Below are 16,242 nucleotides of genomic sequence, written 5' to 3' on the forward strand. Positions count from 1 at the left end.
TGTCTCATCCCATCCCATCTCTTCCCTTCTCTTCTCTTCCTCTTCTCTTCTCCTTACCTTAACCATCTTCTCTTCTCTTCGCCTCTCCTCTCATCCTCTCATCTTGTCTTGACATCTTATCTTCATCCTATCCTGTTGTCTCATCTTGTCTCATCCCATCCCATCTCTTCCCTTCTCTCTTCTGTTCCTCTTCTCTTCTCCTTACTTTAATCATCTTCTCTTCTCTTCTCCTCTCATCCTCTCATCTTGACATCTTATCTTCATCCTATCCTGTTGTCTCCTCGTCTCATCCCATCCCATCCCATCTCTTCCCTTCTCTCTTCTCTTCCTCTTTTCTTCTCCTTACCTTAACCATCTTCTCTTCTCTTCTCCTCTCCTCTCCTCTCCTCCTCTCATCTTGTCTTGACTTATCTTATCTTCATCCTATCCTATTGTCTCATCCCATCTCATCCCATCCCATCCCCGCTCCTAGATCAGGTCTTTGGACATGCCTGGTCCTGCTTCTTCTGTATAGTTTCCCAGGATTCGTGGCTTTTAACCACAGAATCTCTCTCCAGGAGCGTCTTCTGGAGTTGAGAAGCAACTGTTTCCTACCTGAGATGTACCTGCCAAAATGAGTAAGTTCTTTGATTTGGGAACAACAAATGCAAAGTTTTGGGAAAAAAGGAAAAGCTGTGGAAATGTAGTTATAAACAGCTCGTCATGAAGTGAACTCACTCCATTTATCACTGATGGGGGTTGGATGGGATAACTTCTTCACAACTTCTGGGAGAAGAAGGAAGAAGGAAGCTAAAGCCTGATGATGACGGATGGGATTCCGTTGAAATGTTGCGCCTACACCTCTAGTTCTACGCGGGGAAAAACCCGAAAAACCATGGATCCATATATATATATATATATATATATATATATATATATATATATATATATATATATATATATATATATATGTTTTCGTAGATTCTCGCGGGTGTCTGTATGTGTAGATCTAGAGTCTCGGGTTTCTTCCCGCGTTCCTTTCATCTTCAGAAAGTTGTGGCGACATTTCGACGAAATCCCATCCGTCATCATCAGGCCGGAGTGTTCCTCCTGCTGCTTCCAGGAGCAATGCGTGGTCTGGCTGTTCCTTTATTTCCAACTGCCGGTGGGGCTGTGTTCTGACTGGGAGGAGGCGTGGCTGCTTTCTGATTGGGTGGGGGTGTCCTCCGACTGGGTGGAAGCGTGGTTGCCTTCTGATTGAGTGGAGGCGTGGCTGTCTTCTGATTGGGTGGATGCGTGGATGTCTTCTGATTGGTTGGAGGCGTGGCTGTCTTCTGTTTGGGTGGGGTGTGTTCTGAATGGGTGGGGTTTTCTGTTGTGTTGTGATATCCTGAGTGTTGTGATTTGGTGTCCTGAGGAGTGGGCTGTGTAGTGGCCTCCAGAGCTTTGGTTTGGCTCCGAGTTCGAGGACCTGCTACGTATCTCTGGTATGGGTCAGTCAGGTTCGTGTGTGCATTCTTCTGCTTGGGTGATGGCACTTTTGCTTGACTTGTTCTGTCTTCTTTGTGGGAGAGTTTTTGTTCTGGGTGTGGATGAGTCTTGCTGGGGCTGGTGGCATTTGGGGTTGTTTGTTGGTTTTTTAAATCCTTGTGAAACGAATTTCAGGCAGTGTTTTAACCTCCTGAGCCACGGGTTCCTTCTCTCTTATATTAGCTGGAAGGCAAGGCAAATGTATGTTTAAGTATTTGTCAAGGCTTTTTGAGGTTAAAACACTGCCTGATATATAATCAGCCCGGGTTCGAATCTCAGATAAAGGCTATGACTAACTGATGAGAACATAAAGAGTTCGAAATGATCATCTCAGCCTCCCAAAATTCTTTATTAGCAATTTGAATAATTTGCACAAATAATGAGCTGTCATAAGTTGACTATATCCTGTGGATAAGCCTTGAGTCAGGCCAAAACAGGAACGAAAGAGTTAATTAGCAAGGTGCATTCAAAAAACCTTGACAAATACTTAACACACATTTGCCTTGCCTTCTAGCTAATAAAAGAGAGAAAGAACCTGTGGCTCAGGAAGTTAAAACAACTGCCCAATATATAATCAGCCCAGGTTCGAATCTCAGATAAAGGGTATGACTGACTGATGAGAACAGAAAGAGTTCGAAATGATCATCTCAGCCTCCCAAGATTCTTTATTAGCAATTTGAATAATTTGCATATATATATATATATATATATATATATATATATATATATATATATATATATACATATATATATATACACATACATACATACACACACACACACACACACACACACACACACACACACAAAGCCAAATGATCATCTCAGCCTCCCAAGATTCTTTATTAGCAATTTGAATAATTTGTTTGTATATATATATATATATATATATATATATATATATATATATATATATATATATATATATATACACACACACACATATATATATATATATGAGAGAGAGAGAGAAGAGACAGATGATAGAGAGATAGGGAGAGATAGAGATAGATGATAGGTAGAATAGGTAGGTAGATAGATAGATAGATAGATAGATAGATAGATAGATAGATAGATAGATAGATAGATAGAGAGGAAAGGAGGGAGGGAGAAAGGGAAAGAGGGAGAGGGAGGGAGGTAAATTTATCCTTCCCCCCCCCTCCATCTCACCCTCCTTTTTCCTGCCCTCTTGGACCTGCTTATCGTCCTGCGTCGGTGGAACAATCCACCTCTCCGCCGGTCCCGCAACCGTTGCTGCGGCGACACTTCGGGTTCCCCAGCGACCACGGCGCTCCGCCCGCCTCGAAGGCGAGCCGGAAGTCTCTTCCTCCTGCAGCCTGGCGCGGCCTCTGCTCCGCGGCCTCTCGCTGGCGTCGTAAGTCGAAGGTGGGCGCCGCGGCGAGAGCATCTCAAACTGCCGCCTTCCCCGCCCCTTCCTCCGCTTTGCAAAAGCATCGCTGACCCTCCGGAGGCAGGGGAGCACGGGCAGCCCCCTCAGTCAGCCCTCCCTTGCAAGGTGGGGTGGGGTGGGGGCTCCCTTTCCGGAGGTGAACTACAACCCCCATCGTCCCCCCCCCCCCAGCCTGCGCGATGTGAATCCGGGAAGCGGAGGACCCTACAGGAATGGGGTGAATGGGGAGAGAAAAGACATTCGGGGAATGGGAGCCTCGGACGTGCCGAATATCCTCCCTGCAAGCAAAAAAAAAAAAAAAAAAAAAGCATCTCAAGGCCAAGTACCCCGGGGCATGTGCAGAGTGCCTTTTCTCCTCTCCGAAGTGGAGCGCCTCTAAAACCTCTTGCTTGGTCTTGGGGTATCCTTTGGGGGGGGTGCAGGGCTGGGAGTCCTTCCGAGGTTAGAGAAGGGGGGGGCAGAGGAGGTCCCACTCCCCCATGTCCTAATCCATGTGCATCCATTCCCCCCCACCCCACCCCCCCAATGCCCTAATCAATATTAGTCTGGTTAGACCCGCCGCTAGAGGCTGTGCCCAGAAAGTGGGCTAGTTCCAAACCCAGGTCACCAGGGTTGTGTGAATGCAGGCTTTCTCTCCCAAGGCCTGGCTGGGTGATGTCTCCTTCACCTGGAAGCCACCTTTCTCAGGGCTGGATTCAGAAGCGTGAATCCCTCAAGAGGCTGTGGTTGAACTTCTCTCCTCTCCTTTGCAGGCGACGGACGCCATGGCTTTGGGGCCGCGGTCTGGACTGCCTTTTCTGTGGCCTGCCGCGGAAAGTTGGGGGGTGCCCTGGCCCAAGGAAGGTTACGGGGCAGGAAGGAAAAAGGAGATGCAAGCACAGGTAGGTCCTTGAGTTACGACCGCGATGGAGCCCAAAGCTTCGGTTGCCAAGTGAGACAGTATTTAATTTTGCCCCATTTTACCACTTTTCTTGCCACAGTTGTTAAGTGAATCACTGTGTTGTTTCTCTGGGCCATATCTCTGTGTGTATGTGGGAATATGCATTTTATTTTATTTATTTGTTTTTGTTATGTTTATGCAGTGTATATTGGAGGTGGTTACCCTCTGAAAGCTGTATGCCACAAAATCTCAGCTTAATGTATGCTGATTAGTGTACATTTAAAGTGACAATAAAGTTATTATCCTATCCTATCCCTATCCTTTTTTTTTATTGAAAAGTTTTAAAATACAGTTTCCCTTTAAAAAGCCCCCCTTCCCCCTCCCTCCTCCCCCCCCTACCTCCGCCCTGCCTCCCCCCCTCCCCCCTCCCTCCTCCCCCCCCTCCCTCCCCCCCTCCCCCCCCCCAACTTCCCAGAGCTAAATACAAGGTATATATATATAAAAAAGCAATCATAAACAACCATATACTAACAACTATAAATTCTAAAATCCATCACTCTCTAGCTTATATAGGATAAAACAAACCTTAGCAATCTTAAATATAAATAAAAAACTAAAATAGAAAAAGAAAAAAAAGCGAAAGAAGACTTATTCGAATGCTACATAAAACTTCTTAACCCTATACTTGTTCTGGATAAACTCAATCCATTTTCTCCATTCCATAATATAACGTTCTTGCGAGTGATCTTTCAAATAGGCCGAAATCTTCGCCATCTCTGCCAGGTCGGAAACCTTTAAAGTCCACTCTTCTATGGTCGGCAGTTCCTCATTCTTCCAATATTGACCTATCAAAAGTCTTGCTGCCGTAACTAAGTTCAACATCAACTTGGAGTCCACAACTGTAGCGTCAACAATTATTCCCAACAAAAAAAATTGCGGACAAAACTTTATCCTCCGTTTAAAAATCTTCTGCATATTCCACCAGACTTTTATCCAAAAAACCTTAACCTTCTTATATGTCCACCATATGTGAAAATATGTTGCATCCCTATCCTAAAAAGGTAAAGGTTCCCCCGCACATGCGTGCTAGTCGTTTCCGACTCTAGGGGCCGGTGCTCATCTCCGTTTCAAAGCCAAAGAGCCAGCGCTTGTCCGAGGACGTCTCCGTGGTCATGTGGCCGGCATGACTAGACGCCAAAGGCGCACGGAACGCTGTTACCTTCCCACTGTAGTGGTCCCTGTTTTTTTTACTTGCATTTTTACATGCTTTCAAACTGCTAGGTTGGCAGAAGCTGGGACAGGTAACAGGCACTCACTCTGTTCCGCGGCACTCGGGATTCGACCCGCCAAAGTGCCGACCTTCTGATCGACTAGCTCAGTGTCTTAACCCACTGAGTCACCGCGTTTCTATTCTATTCTATTCTATTCTATTCTATTCTATTCTATTCTATTCTATTCTATTCTATTCTATTCTATTCTATTCTATTCTATTCTACGGTATTCTATTCTACGGTATTCTATCCTATTTTGTTATCTATATCTTCTGTTGTGTTCTGAGGTGCCCAAACATTGCCCAGTTCTTGTATTTTCAACTTTTTTTCTTTTTTTTCCTGCAAAAAAGCAACCTATTCTGTCCTTGAGTCTCTGAGTTGCATTGTGGTCTCCTGAGGGGGAACTGATTCTTTAAAAAAAAATAGAAACATTACGTAGCTTTGATTTAAGTTTCTGTAGCTTTTATTTAGGTTTTTGTTAGGCTCTGTATTCCTCCTTTCCTGAGGAGTACAAAGAAGTTCAAGGGGCACTCCATTTCCCCTCACCACAAATTGGAAGGGACCTTGGAGGTCTTCTAGTCCAGGGGTGTCAAACTCAATTTCATTGAGGGCCGCATCAGCATTGCGGTTGCCCTCAGGGGGCCGGGTGGGTATGGCCAGGGTGGGCGTGGCCTACTGGGTGGGTGTGGCTAGAGTGCGTATAGCCTACTGGGTGGGCGTGGCCAGCTCTACATCATTTGCATCAAGGGTGCCTATGGGGGCCTGGGCTGGAGTGGGACAGATCTGAGGGTCTCTGGCAGAAGGAGGGTCTCTGGGCCAGGGCCAAGGCAGTGGGGGCCGTTCCCTCACTGTTTCCAGGATGGCTTCATGGGCCACATGAAACCACTTTGCGGGCTGGATCCGGCCCCCGGGCCTTGTGTTTGACATGTCTGTTCTAGTCCAACCCTCTGCTCGAGCAGGAATTCCTATACCATTTCAGACAAGTACTTGTCCAATCTTTTCGTGAAAACCTGCAATGATGGAGCACCCACAACTTCTAAAGGCAAGCCATTCCACTGGTTAATTGTTCAAAGAAGAGGAACTAAGATGATTAAACGCCTAGACATTAAATATATGAAGAACGGTGGCAGGATTTGGGTTTGGCTAGTCTAGAGCAGGGGTCCCCAACCCCAGGTCTGTGGACCGGTACCGGGCCACGGCATGCCAGCAACCAGTCCACACAAATAATGCTGTGGGTCCCACCTGACTTTCCTTCCAGATTGTGACTTGGACTTTCTCTTTCAGGCGGTCGTGTCCTTTGAAGAAGTGGCTGTGTATTTCACAGAGGAGGAATGGGCCCTGCTAGATCAGGGCCAAAGGACCTTCTACAGGGAAGTCATGCTGGAGATGTACAGGATGGTGGCCTCATTCAGTGAGTCTCTTTTAATCTGCTCTTGATTCCCATCTCTCCTCTGTGTGACCGTGGTGGATTCCAAGTGAAGTCATTGTGAAAAGTGGAAAGTCTTCCCAGAATATTTCTGGATGGAGATACAGTACCTCCTTTTTTGGCCCACTTGGGGTTGAAGGATCCCATGATCTGAAGCATGGCATGGCCGCCATTTCAGCTCCTCCTTTTGTCTATGGAGATTCTCAAGTCATCCAGGTCACAGTTGTCTCAAAGATGCTTTTTCATGAAGCAGCTGGACTTCCTTGTTTGTCTTTGAAGATGTTTCACTTCACCCAAGAAGCTTCTTCAGCTCTGACTGGATGGTGAGGAATGGAAGGATTTATACTGCTCACAGACAGCTGGTCATTTGCATTCTTTTAGAGAGTCGTTGAGGCCACCTAGAGGTTTATTTGTGTCTTTGGGTCACCTGAGTACTGCAAATGGGTGTGGAGCTTTCTTGGAAGCGCTGAAAGGACTGTGCTGTAGACTGGAAATAGATGGTGTCGTATCCCTCCCCCTCTGTTGAAAGAGGGCTGTTCAATTTTGGCATAGATGGCCTCTTGGACCCCTTTTTCAAACCAGCGGTCCTTCATCTATCTCCAGTCTACAACACAGTCCTTTGAACACTTCCAAGAAGGCTCCACAGCCATTTGCACTACTTAGGTGACCAGGGGGACAGAGATAAATCCGCAAGTGGCCTCAGCGACTCTCTAAAAGGAGGCAAATGACCAGCTGACTGCAAGGAGTATAAATCCTTCCATTCCCCACCATCCAGGCAGAGCTCAAGAAGCTTCTTGGGTGATCGTCCTTGATTCTCACAGTTTGCATTCCATTCACCCATCCTCCCTCCAAGTCAAACTAAGAAGCAATAATTGTTGCACCAGCGAAGCAAGCTTCAAGCTTGACAAAATGTGTGTATGTGTATGGATAGATGTATACTTTCTTTTGAGAGCAGGCAACAGAATTTCATTTTTAATGTGGGCCAGGTTATCCTATCTCATCTCTTCTTATCTATCTCATATCTTATATCTTATCTTACCTTACCTTAGAACTTCTCTTGCTTCTTGGGTGCAAAATGGCCGTTTGGGGAACTCTAAATATTTTGTAGGGACACGGTGGCTCAGAAGGGACGCGGTGGCTCAGTGGGTTAGGACACTGAGCTAGTCGATCAGAAGGTCGGCAGTTTGGCGGGTCGAATCCCGAGTGCCGCGTAACAGAGTGAGCGCCTGTTACTCGTCCCAGCTTCTGCCAACCTAGCAGTTCGAAAGCACGTAAAAATGCAAGTAGAAAAATAGGGACCACTATGGTGGGAAGGTAACAGTGTTCCGTGCACCTTTGGCGTCTAGTCATGCCGGCCACATGACCACGGAGACGTCTTCGGACAAGCGCTGGCTCTTCGGCTTTGAAACGGAGATGAGCACCGGCCCCTAGAGTTGGAAACAACTAGCACGCGTGTGCGGGGGAACCTTTACCTTTGCCTAAATATTTTGTATTTAGAAGTTAACAGCTTGTTCGTTTCCTCCAAAGAATTTCCCAAGCCTGAGATCAAATCCTGGATAGAAGAAGGTGAAGATCTACTTGTCCAACTGGATGAGGCAGGAGAAAGACTAGCAGGAATCTGTTCAGGTGAGTGATAGGGAAACTTGGTAAGGATAGATAAGGGGTTTAATTTTTTATCTCCTAAGAGAGATTTGTCTGAGTTGAGTTGCCAGTTCATTCTCATTTGGATGACCCATCCCTCATTCCTTCTTTTAACATTTTGTATTAATTTATTTAATTGGGCTACTGTATTTAATATTTCTTTTAATTTTTATATATTGTATTTTATTGCATTGCCCTGTACACCGCCCTGAGTCCTTCGGGAGAAGGGCGTTATAAAAATTAAATAATAATAATAATAATAATAATAATAATAATAATAATAATAATAATAATAATTATTATTATTATTATTATTATTATTATTATTATTATTATTATTATTATTATTATTATTATTATTATTATTATTATTATTATTGCCTGCATGGAATGTTTTAAAAAAGTGATTCTATCACTACAAGCTTGTGGAGAACTCAACAATGTCCTTTGGGAAACGTCCCACTTTGCAGGAGACCTTGAGAACTGACCCCAGATGTTTGAAGCCACAACAATAATTCATAGGAGGAAAAAATGAAATGATTTTTTTTTACTGTGGGCACACTTTGTTGTTGTTAGCTGCGAAGTCGTGTCCGACCCATCGCGACCCTATGGACAAGGTTCCTCCAGGCCTTCCTGCCCTCTACCATCTTCTGGAGTCCATTTAAGCTCACGCCTCCTGCTTCAGTGACTCCATCCAGCCACCTCATTTTCTGTCGTCCCCTTCTTCTCTTGCCCTCAACCTTTCCCAGCATTAGGCTCTTCTCCAGTGAGTCCTTCCTTCTCCTTAGGTGGCCAAAGTATTTGAGTTTTAGTTTCAGGATCTGGGCTTCTAAAGAGCAGTCAGTGTTGACCTCCTCTAGGACTGACCAGTTTGATTGCCTTGAATGTCAGAAAGGCCTGGGCAAGGTTTTATCCTGCCTGAGCAGGGATTGGACTAGAAGACTTCCAAGGTCCCTTCCAACTCTGTTATTCTGTTCTGTCTTCTTCAAAACATCCCCACAGAAGATATTTGAAGAGGTGGGCAAGTTCCAATATGAAACCGGGAGTTTGTGACATTTTGGAAGGAGATAATCCAGCAGATTCCAGCTTAAGGACAAATTTTGGTGGAATGTTACAGAAATGTAAAAGTAAAGCTGATTGTCTCCGGAACCAGTAACTCAGAGAGGTGGTTAGCTCCCTTTCATTGTCTGTGTTCAAGAAGAGACTGGAGGCCCTTCCTTCAGGGATGCCTTAATTATGGATTTCTGCCTTGAAGGGGTTGGACCTCATGGCTTCAGGAATCCCTTCCAACCCTAGGATTTTACAGACTCACAGAATGTCTGTCTAAATAATTTTATTTCAGATAACAGAATAACGTGAGTGGGAAGGGACCTTGGAAGTATTCTAGTCCAACCCTCTGCTCAGGCAGGGGACCCTATGCCAATCCAAACAAATGGCTATCCAATTTCTTCTTCAAAACCTCAGGAAATTCCTCCTTAGTTGCTTCTCTCCTTGGTTAGTTTCCATGCCTTGCTTCTTGTCCTGCCTTCAGGTGCTTTGGAGAACAGCTTGACTCCCTCTTCTTTGGGACAACCCCTGAGGTATTGGAAGACTGCTACCATGTCACCCCTCGTACCAGAACCGTGGTCAGAATGCAGTATTGTAGGTTAATTCTGTCCACTTCCAGGAGTTTGATCCTGACTGGCTCAAGGTTGACTCAGCCTTCCATCCTTCTGAAATCAGTAAAATGAGGACCCAGATGGTTGGGGGCAAGATGCTAACCCTGTAAACCAGGGGTGTCAAACTCAATTTCATTGAGGGCCGCATCACCATTGCGGTTGCCCTCAGGGGGCTGGGTGGGTGTGGCCAGGGTGGGCGTGGCCTACTGGGTAGGCATGGCTAGAGTGCGTATGGCCTACTGGGTGGGCGTGGCCAGCTATACATCATTCGCATCAAGGGTGCCTATGGGGGCCTGGGCAGGAGTGGGACAGATCTGAGGGTCTCTGGCAGAAGGAAGGTCTCTGGGCCAGGGCCAAGGCAGTGGGGGCCATTCCCTCACTGTTTCCAGGATGGTTTCGCGGGCCACATGAAACCACTTCGCGGGCTGGATCCGGCCCCCGGGCCTTGTGTTTGACATGTCTGCTGTAAACCGATAAGAGAGGGCTGTAAAGTGGTAAAGGCAGGGCTTTTTTTCTCATAGAACGCTCAGAACGAAGTTCCGGCACCTTTTTTGGATGGAACCTTATAGGGCAGGCAAGGCGGGTTGTATGACATGTGTGAGTTCCGGCACCTTTTTCTTTTACAAAAAAAAAGCACTGGGTAAAGGTAAAGATAAAGGTTCCCCAGCACATGTGTGCTAGTCGTTTCCGACTCTAGGGGCCTGTGCTCATCTCCGTTTCAAAGCCGAAGAGCCAGTGCTTGTCCGAGGACGACTCCGTGGTCATGTGGCTGGCATGACTAGACGCCAAAGGCACACGGAACGCTGTTACCTTCCCACCGTAGTGGTCCCTATTTTTCTACTTGCATTTTTTACGTGCTTTCGAACTGCTAGGTTGGTAGAAGCTGGGACGAGTAACAGGCGCTCACTCTGTTACGCAGCACTCGGGATTCGACCCGCCAAACTGCCGACCTACTGATCGACAAGCTCAGCGTCCTAACCCACTGAGCCACCGCGTCCCTAAAAGCGGTATATAAGTCTAAGTCTAAGTGCTACATTGTGGCCCACAAGGCTTCTCAAACCTTCACCGTAGCAGAAGCCAGAAAAAAATGGGGCAGAGATTCATGTTTACATTATTAAATAAATATATTTATATAATAAATTAATGTATTTATTTATGTTAAATATTTAAATTTAGTATTTGGTGCAGTGGGGTTGTGCAGCGAGCCAGAACATGTAGTGGGGGATGATTGGTTGGAGAGGGCTGGCTCTCTCCTGCCTGAGGCAATCTGTACTATGATTGGTTGTGTGGGTGGAGGGAGAGTTTCCCTTTTTTCTCGCCTTTTTCTTCCGTGATTTACCTCATGATGTAGTGATGCTCCTGTTTGCCTGACAATCTAGTTTGCTGTATATATTGATGTTAAGTATATTATTTATAAAGTATAAAACTACAAGTTTGTGTTAAGTTTCTGACTCTGTTTGGACACCTGTTGCACAATTTCCTGACAATTTACAAGAATGACTAATGGAGTACATTTGTTCCACTTTTCCATTTGATTTGTAATCTAGTCTTTTCTCTTGTCTTTCTGTCTGAGCAGGTTTGGTGATGGAAGATTCCTCTGCTCAAGAGCTGTGCTGTATCTCATCAAGAATTTCCAAAAATGAAGAGGAGGAAGAGATTGCTGGTGATCTCAAGGGATCAGTGACACATGAAGGGCAAAAGGCAGAGACTAGGAGGAATCTGTCTGACTTCCAGGCAGAAGATCCTTGTCAAAACCTAATCCAGAAACAGGAGGAAAAGAACAGAAATCGTTCAGGTAGAAGGACATTAATTTCTAAATTCAATCTCGACTTGCACCACAGAATTTATACAGAGGAGAAACTCTATCAATGTTCAGCATGGACCAAGAGCTCAAACTTTCTTTCATGTCAAGAAATTCATCCAAGTGAGAAGTCAGATAATTGCTTGGAGCATGGAAAGAATTTTCTTCAGACGGGTGATCTTTTGCCTTACCAAAGAATTTACGGAGAAGAGAAATCATTTAAATGTTCAGAGGGCGGAAGGCAGTTCAGTCAGAGTGTCTCTCTGGCCCGACATCAGCAATTACACACGGAAGAAAGAGCATACCGATGCTTGGAGTGTGGAAAGAGTTTCGGTAGGAACACTTCCCTTATTTCACATAGGAGAATTCACACTCGGGGAAAACGGTACAAATGCTCAGAGTGCGGAAAGAGCTTTAGCCACACTGCGCTCTTAAGTCGGCATAAAAAAATCCACTCAGGGGAGAAGCCATACTTGTGCTCGGAATGTCCCAAGATGTTCAAGACGAGCGCCGGTCTTGCTTCTCATAAGAGAATTCACACAGGGGAAAAACCGTACCTGTGTTTTGAGTGCGGAAAATGCTTTCGGCAGAGGACGCACCTTACGACCCATCGAAGGACCCACACTGGGGAGAAGCCATACAAATGCTTTGAGTGTGGAAGGAGCTTCAGTCAGAGTTCGCACCTTACTTTGCACCAACGTACTCACACAGGAGAGAAACCTTACCAGTGCTTTATGTGCGAGAAGACTTTCAGCAATAGAACCTACCTTAATTGCCACGAAAGGACCCACACAGGGGAGAAACCCTACAAATGCCTGGAGTGTGGGAAGAGCTTCAGCCAGAGCACAAGTCTTAGCACCCATAAAAAGATTCACCAGGGGGGTGAAACCCTACACTTGTTTTGTCTGCCGAAAGAGCTATTTGTGTAAGAAAAACCTCACTTCTCATCAGAGAATCCATAGAGAGAGAAATCATCTCAGTCCTTGGGGCGCAAGAGAGCTTTTGAAGAAATACACCTTTTGAATCCCATCGGTGGAAAACGACTTGGACATCACAAAATTCAAAAGAGTTCAGAAAACTGAAATGAAAAAGGGTTCTTTGAGCTGGGACATCAGGGCAGGACGTCAAAAAAGGTCAAGATGGGGATTGCAGACATGCTGAAAGCCCTGTCGCTTGGCCTGTGCATCGAATGTACCATAGAATAACAAAGTTGAAAGGGAGCTTGGAAGTTTTCTAGTGCAACCCCCTGCTGAGGCAGGAAACTATACCACTTCAGATAAATCATTGTCTAATCTCTTTTTAAAAACCTCCAGAACCCAAGTTGTTCCACTGATTAATTGTTCTGTCAGAAAATTTCTTCTTAGTTCTAGGTTGCTTCTCTCCTTGATGAGTTTCCATCCGCTGCTTCTTGTCCAGCCCTCAGATGCTTTGGAGAATAGATTGACCCTTTCTTCTTTGGGCAACCCCTGAGATATTGGAAGACTGCTGTCATGTCACCCGTAGTCCTTCTTTTCATTAAACTAGACATACCCAATTCCTGCAATCGTTCTTCATATGTTTTGGCCTCCAGTCCCCTAATCATCTTTTTTGCTCTTCTCTGTGCTCTTTTTGTCATAGGCACAGCTGCCACCTTGGATTTTTTTTAACCCTTCTGGAAACACTCCTATTTTGAGATTCACCTTTTAGTGATCAAAGACTGTTCCACTGGTAGCTTTATGAAGCCTTGCAATAATTCACATGTTAATAGCAATGAAACACAAAATTTTAGACTTCCCAAGTGTGTGAAGAGTTTTTGTTGGAAGAATAAACTTAATAAAATAACTCATGTGCCTCATGAATGTTCCCAGGGGGAGGTGGGGAGGGATGGTTACATTGTGATGTAGACTTTACAATATTTAAGAAATACAAGAAGTATGGAAGCAATATTTGATGGATGTAAAGCATGTGTGAGAATAAAGGAAGCGTTTCAACACTAAACAGCAAGTAAAGTATAAAGTCTTCTGTTCAAGACCTTTATGAACAAAGGATGCTTGTGATGAATATTCCTTCCTTCCTTCCATTATTTTATCCATTTGTTTTATAGCAGCCCAAAGTACTTAGTTAAGGTGGGTACCTACAAAGGATGAATAGATGAAAGGATGGACATGATAGATAGTCATCCGAAAGATGCTTTTCATGAGGCAACTGAACTTTCTTGTTCTTCTTTGAAGACGTTTCGCTTCTCATCCAAGAAGCTTCTTCAGCTCTGACTGGATGGTGGGGAACGGAAGGATTTATATTCCTTGCAGACAGCTGGTCATTTGCATTCTTTTAGAGAGTCGTTGAGGACACTTGGAGGTTTATCTGTGTCCTCAGATTCACCCAGTGATGCAAATGGCTGTGGAGCCTTCTTGGAACTGATGTGTGTGTGTGTGTGTGTGTGTATGGGACACGGTGGGTTAGGACGCTGAGCTTGTCGATCAGAAGGTCGGCAGTTTGGCGGGTCGAATTCCAAGTGCCGCGTAACAGAGTGAGCACCTGTTACTCGTCCCAGCTTCTGCCAACCTAGCAGTTCGAAAGCACGTAAAAATGCAAGTAGAAAAATAGGGACCACTACGGTGGGAAGGTAACAGCGTTCTGTACGCCTTTGGCGTCTAGTCATGCCGGCCACATGACCACGGAGACGTCCTCGGACAAGCGCTGGCTCTTCGGCTTTGAAATGGAGATGAGCACCGGCCCCTAGAGTTGGAAAAAAACTAGCACGCATATGAGGGGGAACCTTTACCTTTACCTTTGATAGATAGATAGATAGATAGATAGATAGATAGATGATAGATAGATAGATAGATAGATAGATAGATAGATAGATAGATAGATAGATAGATAGATAGATGAGAACAAATGAGTTTGAAATGGCCATATCAGTCTCCCTTTAATTCTTTGTTAGCAATCCAAAAAATTTACAGAGAGAGAGAGAGAGAGATAATAGAGAAAGAGATGTAGTCGTCACAACTGGTCCCTTAATGACTGAAGTTACAACAGACCTTCCCCAAAGGCTAATTAGGACCCATTTTCAATGTTAAATGGCAGCCCCTACCCCCAAAGCTGTGTGATTTCATTATGAGCACATGGATTTATGGAGTGTGGAAAGAGCTTCAGGAAGAACAGCTGAAAAGTCTTCCAATCCCTCCTCTAATTTATACATGTGGCAGAATATATAACATTGTACTTTTATATACAACCAGAAGTAGCAACAAAAAGGAGAAAGCAAAGGAAGTCCAGGGCAATATATGTATGTGTTTTTATACAAGTAGTCCTTGACTTACAACAGTTTATTTAGTGACTTCAAAGTTACAACAGCACTGAAAGAAGTGACTTATAACCAAGGGTGTAGTATATAAGGGTGTAGTATATACATATGTATGTATATAGCACGTCTATATGTGTGTTATGTATGCGTACACTTCTGACAGCAGGCAACAGAATTTCCTTTTTAATGCTACTGCTAAGCTTGTAAGCTGCCCTGAGTCTTCGGAGAAGGGCGGGATATAAATGGAATTAAAATAAATAAATAAATAAATGTGTGCCAGTGTGCCCACGGTAAAAAAAAACAAAACAAAATGACAATAAAGGTTTTTATCTTATCCAGGCAACGCACACAGATTCCACCAGGGGGCAGCGTGGGAAGCTTCAGCATTGCAGTACTGGCAGTTCCGTAGCTTCAGAATGAAACTGAGCATGCCCTTAACGTCTCGCCAGGGCTCGTTGCATTCAGACAGAGAAATTCTTCAGAAGGGGTCCCGGAAGTGGAGTCACCAACTGGAGATCTGAGTTGTCTATAACGTGAGACCCTCCCTAAGGCCAAAGGGGCCGTGGGAAGTTTTGGGAGATCGGGTGGGAGGGTGCACTGAAGTAGCAACAGCAGCAGCTGCTTTGTTGCAAGGAAACAACGGCCCCAATTCTCCCCCCAAATACTTTGGAAAGCTACAATTATTTAGCAGGAAGAAGCACAATATCTGTTTAGACAACCATTTGCCTGAAATGGTAGAGGGTTTCCTGCCTGAGCAGGGACTCGGACTAGGAGACTTCCAAGGTCTTCCCTTCCAACTCGGGTTATTCTGTTTTATTCTATTTTGCCGCTTAGACCTGTTATTTAAGACGTATGGACTTCAACTCCCAGCATCCCTCAACCCTCAAGTTTAGCTAAGGCATGCTGGGAGTTGAAGTCCGCCCGCCTGAAAGTTGCCAAGTTCTAGCGAAACCGATTTAGATGGATCTAAAGATTTTCTCCTCTGAGGTCAGGAGGCTATTTTTCCCCCTCTCTCTCCCTCTCCCATCATCTTTGCACTACCAACCCCGGCAAAACTCCATCCCTCCTTTCTCCTGCAGGGGGCGCCCTCTCTGAAACCCTTGCAGGACTGCGGGCTGGTAAAACACGGTAGGAAGCCGCGCATGCGCCTGATAGCTTGGCTGACACGTGCTTGTATCTACACTTTAATAATAAAAAAAAGGTGTCGGGGGGGGGGGAGAGCGGAGAAAGACAGGAAGTATAGCGAGTGCATCAGCTAGAATCTTCCCTCCCTCGGCTTCATTGCCCTCCCTTTCTTTTTTTTCTTTTTTGACCCTCAACCTCCCCAAAGGCAAAGTGTGCGGGGGGGGGGACTGC

At 45.2% G+C, this 16,242-nt stretch overlaps 1 protein-coding gene across 1 annotated transcript; it reads left to right on the forward strand.

Moving 5' to 3' along the window:
• Positions 1 to 2,878: 2,878 nt before the first annotated feature.
• Positions 2,879 to 13,388, forward strand: LOC310635912 (uncharacterized protein). Its single transcript, XM_083355290.1, has 4 exons — positions 2,879 to 3,137; positions 3,673 to 3,801; positions 6,356 to 6,482; positions 11,373 to 13,388. Exons 2-4 carry the CDS (start codon positions 3,685 to 3,687, stop codon positions 12,524 to 12,526), a joined length of 1,398 nt encoding a protein of 465 aa, XP_083211416.1. The 5' UTR covers positions 2,879 to 3,137; positions 3,673 to 3,684; the 3' UTR covers positions 12,527 to 13,388.
• Positions 13,389 to 16,242: the final 2,854 nt, after the last annotated feature.

The sequence above is a fragment of the Vipera ursinii genome (genome assembly GCF_947247035.1).
Source record: "Vipera ursinii genome assembly, chromosome: 2".
Taxonomy (NCBI): domain Eukaryota; kingdom Metazoa; phylum Chordata; class Lepidosauria; order Squamata; family Viperidae; genus Vipera; species Vipera ursinii.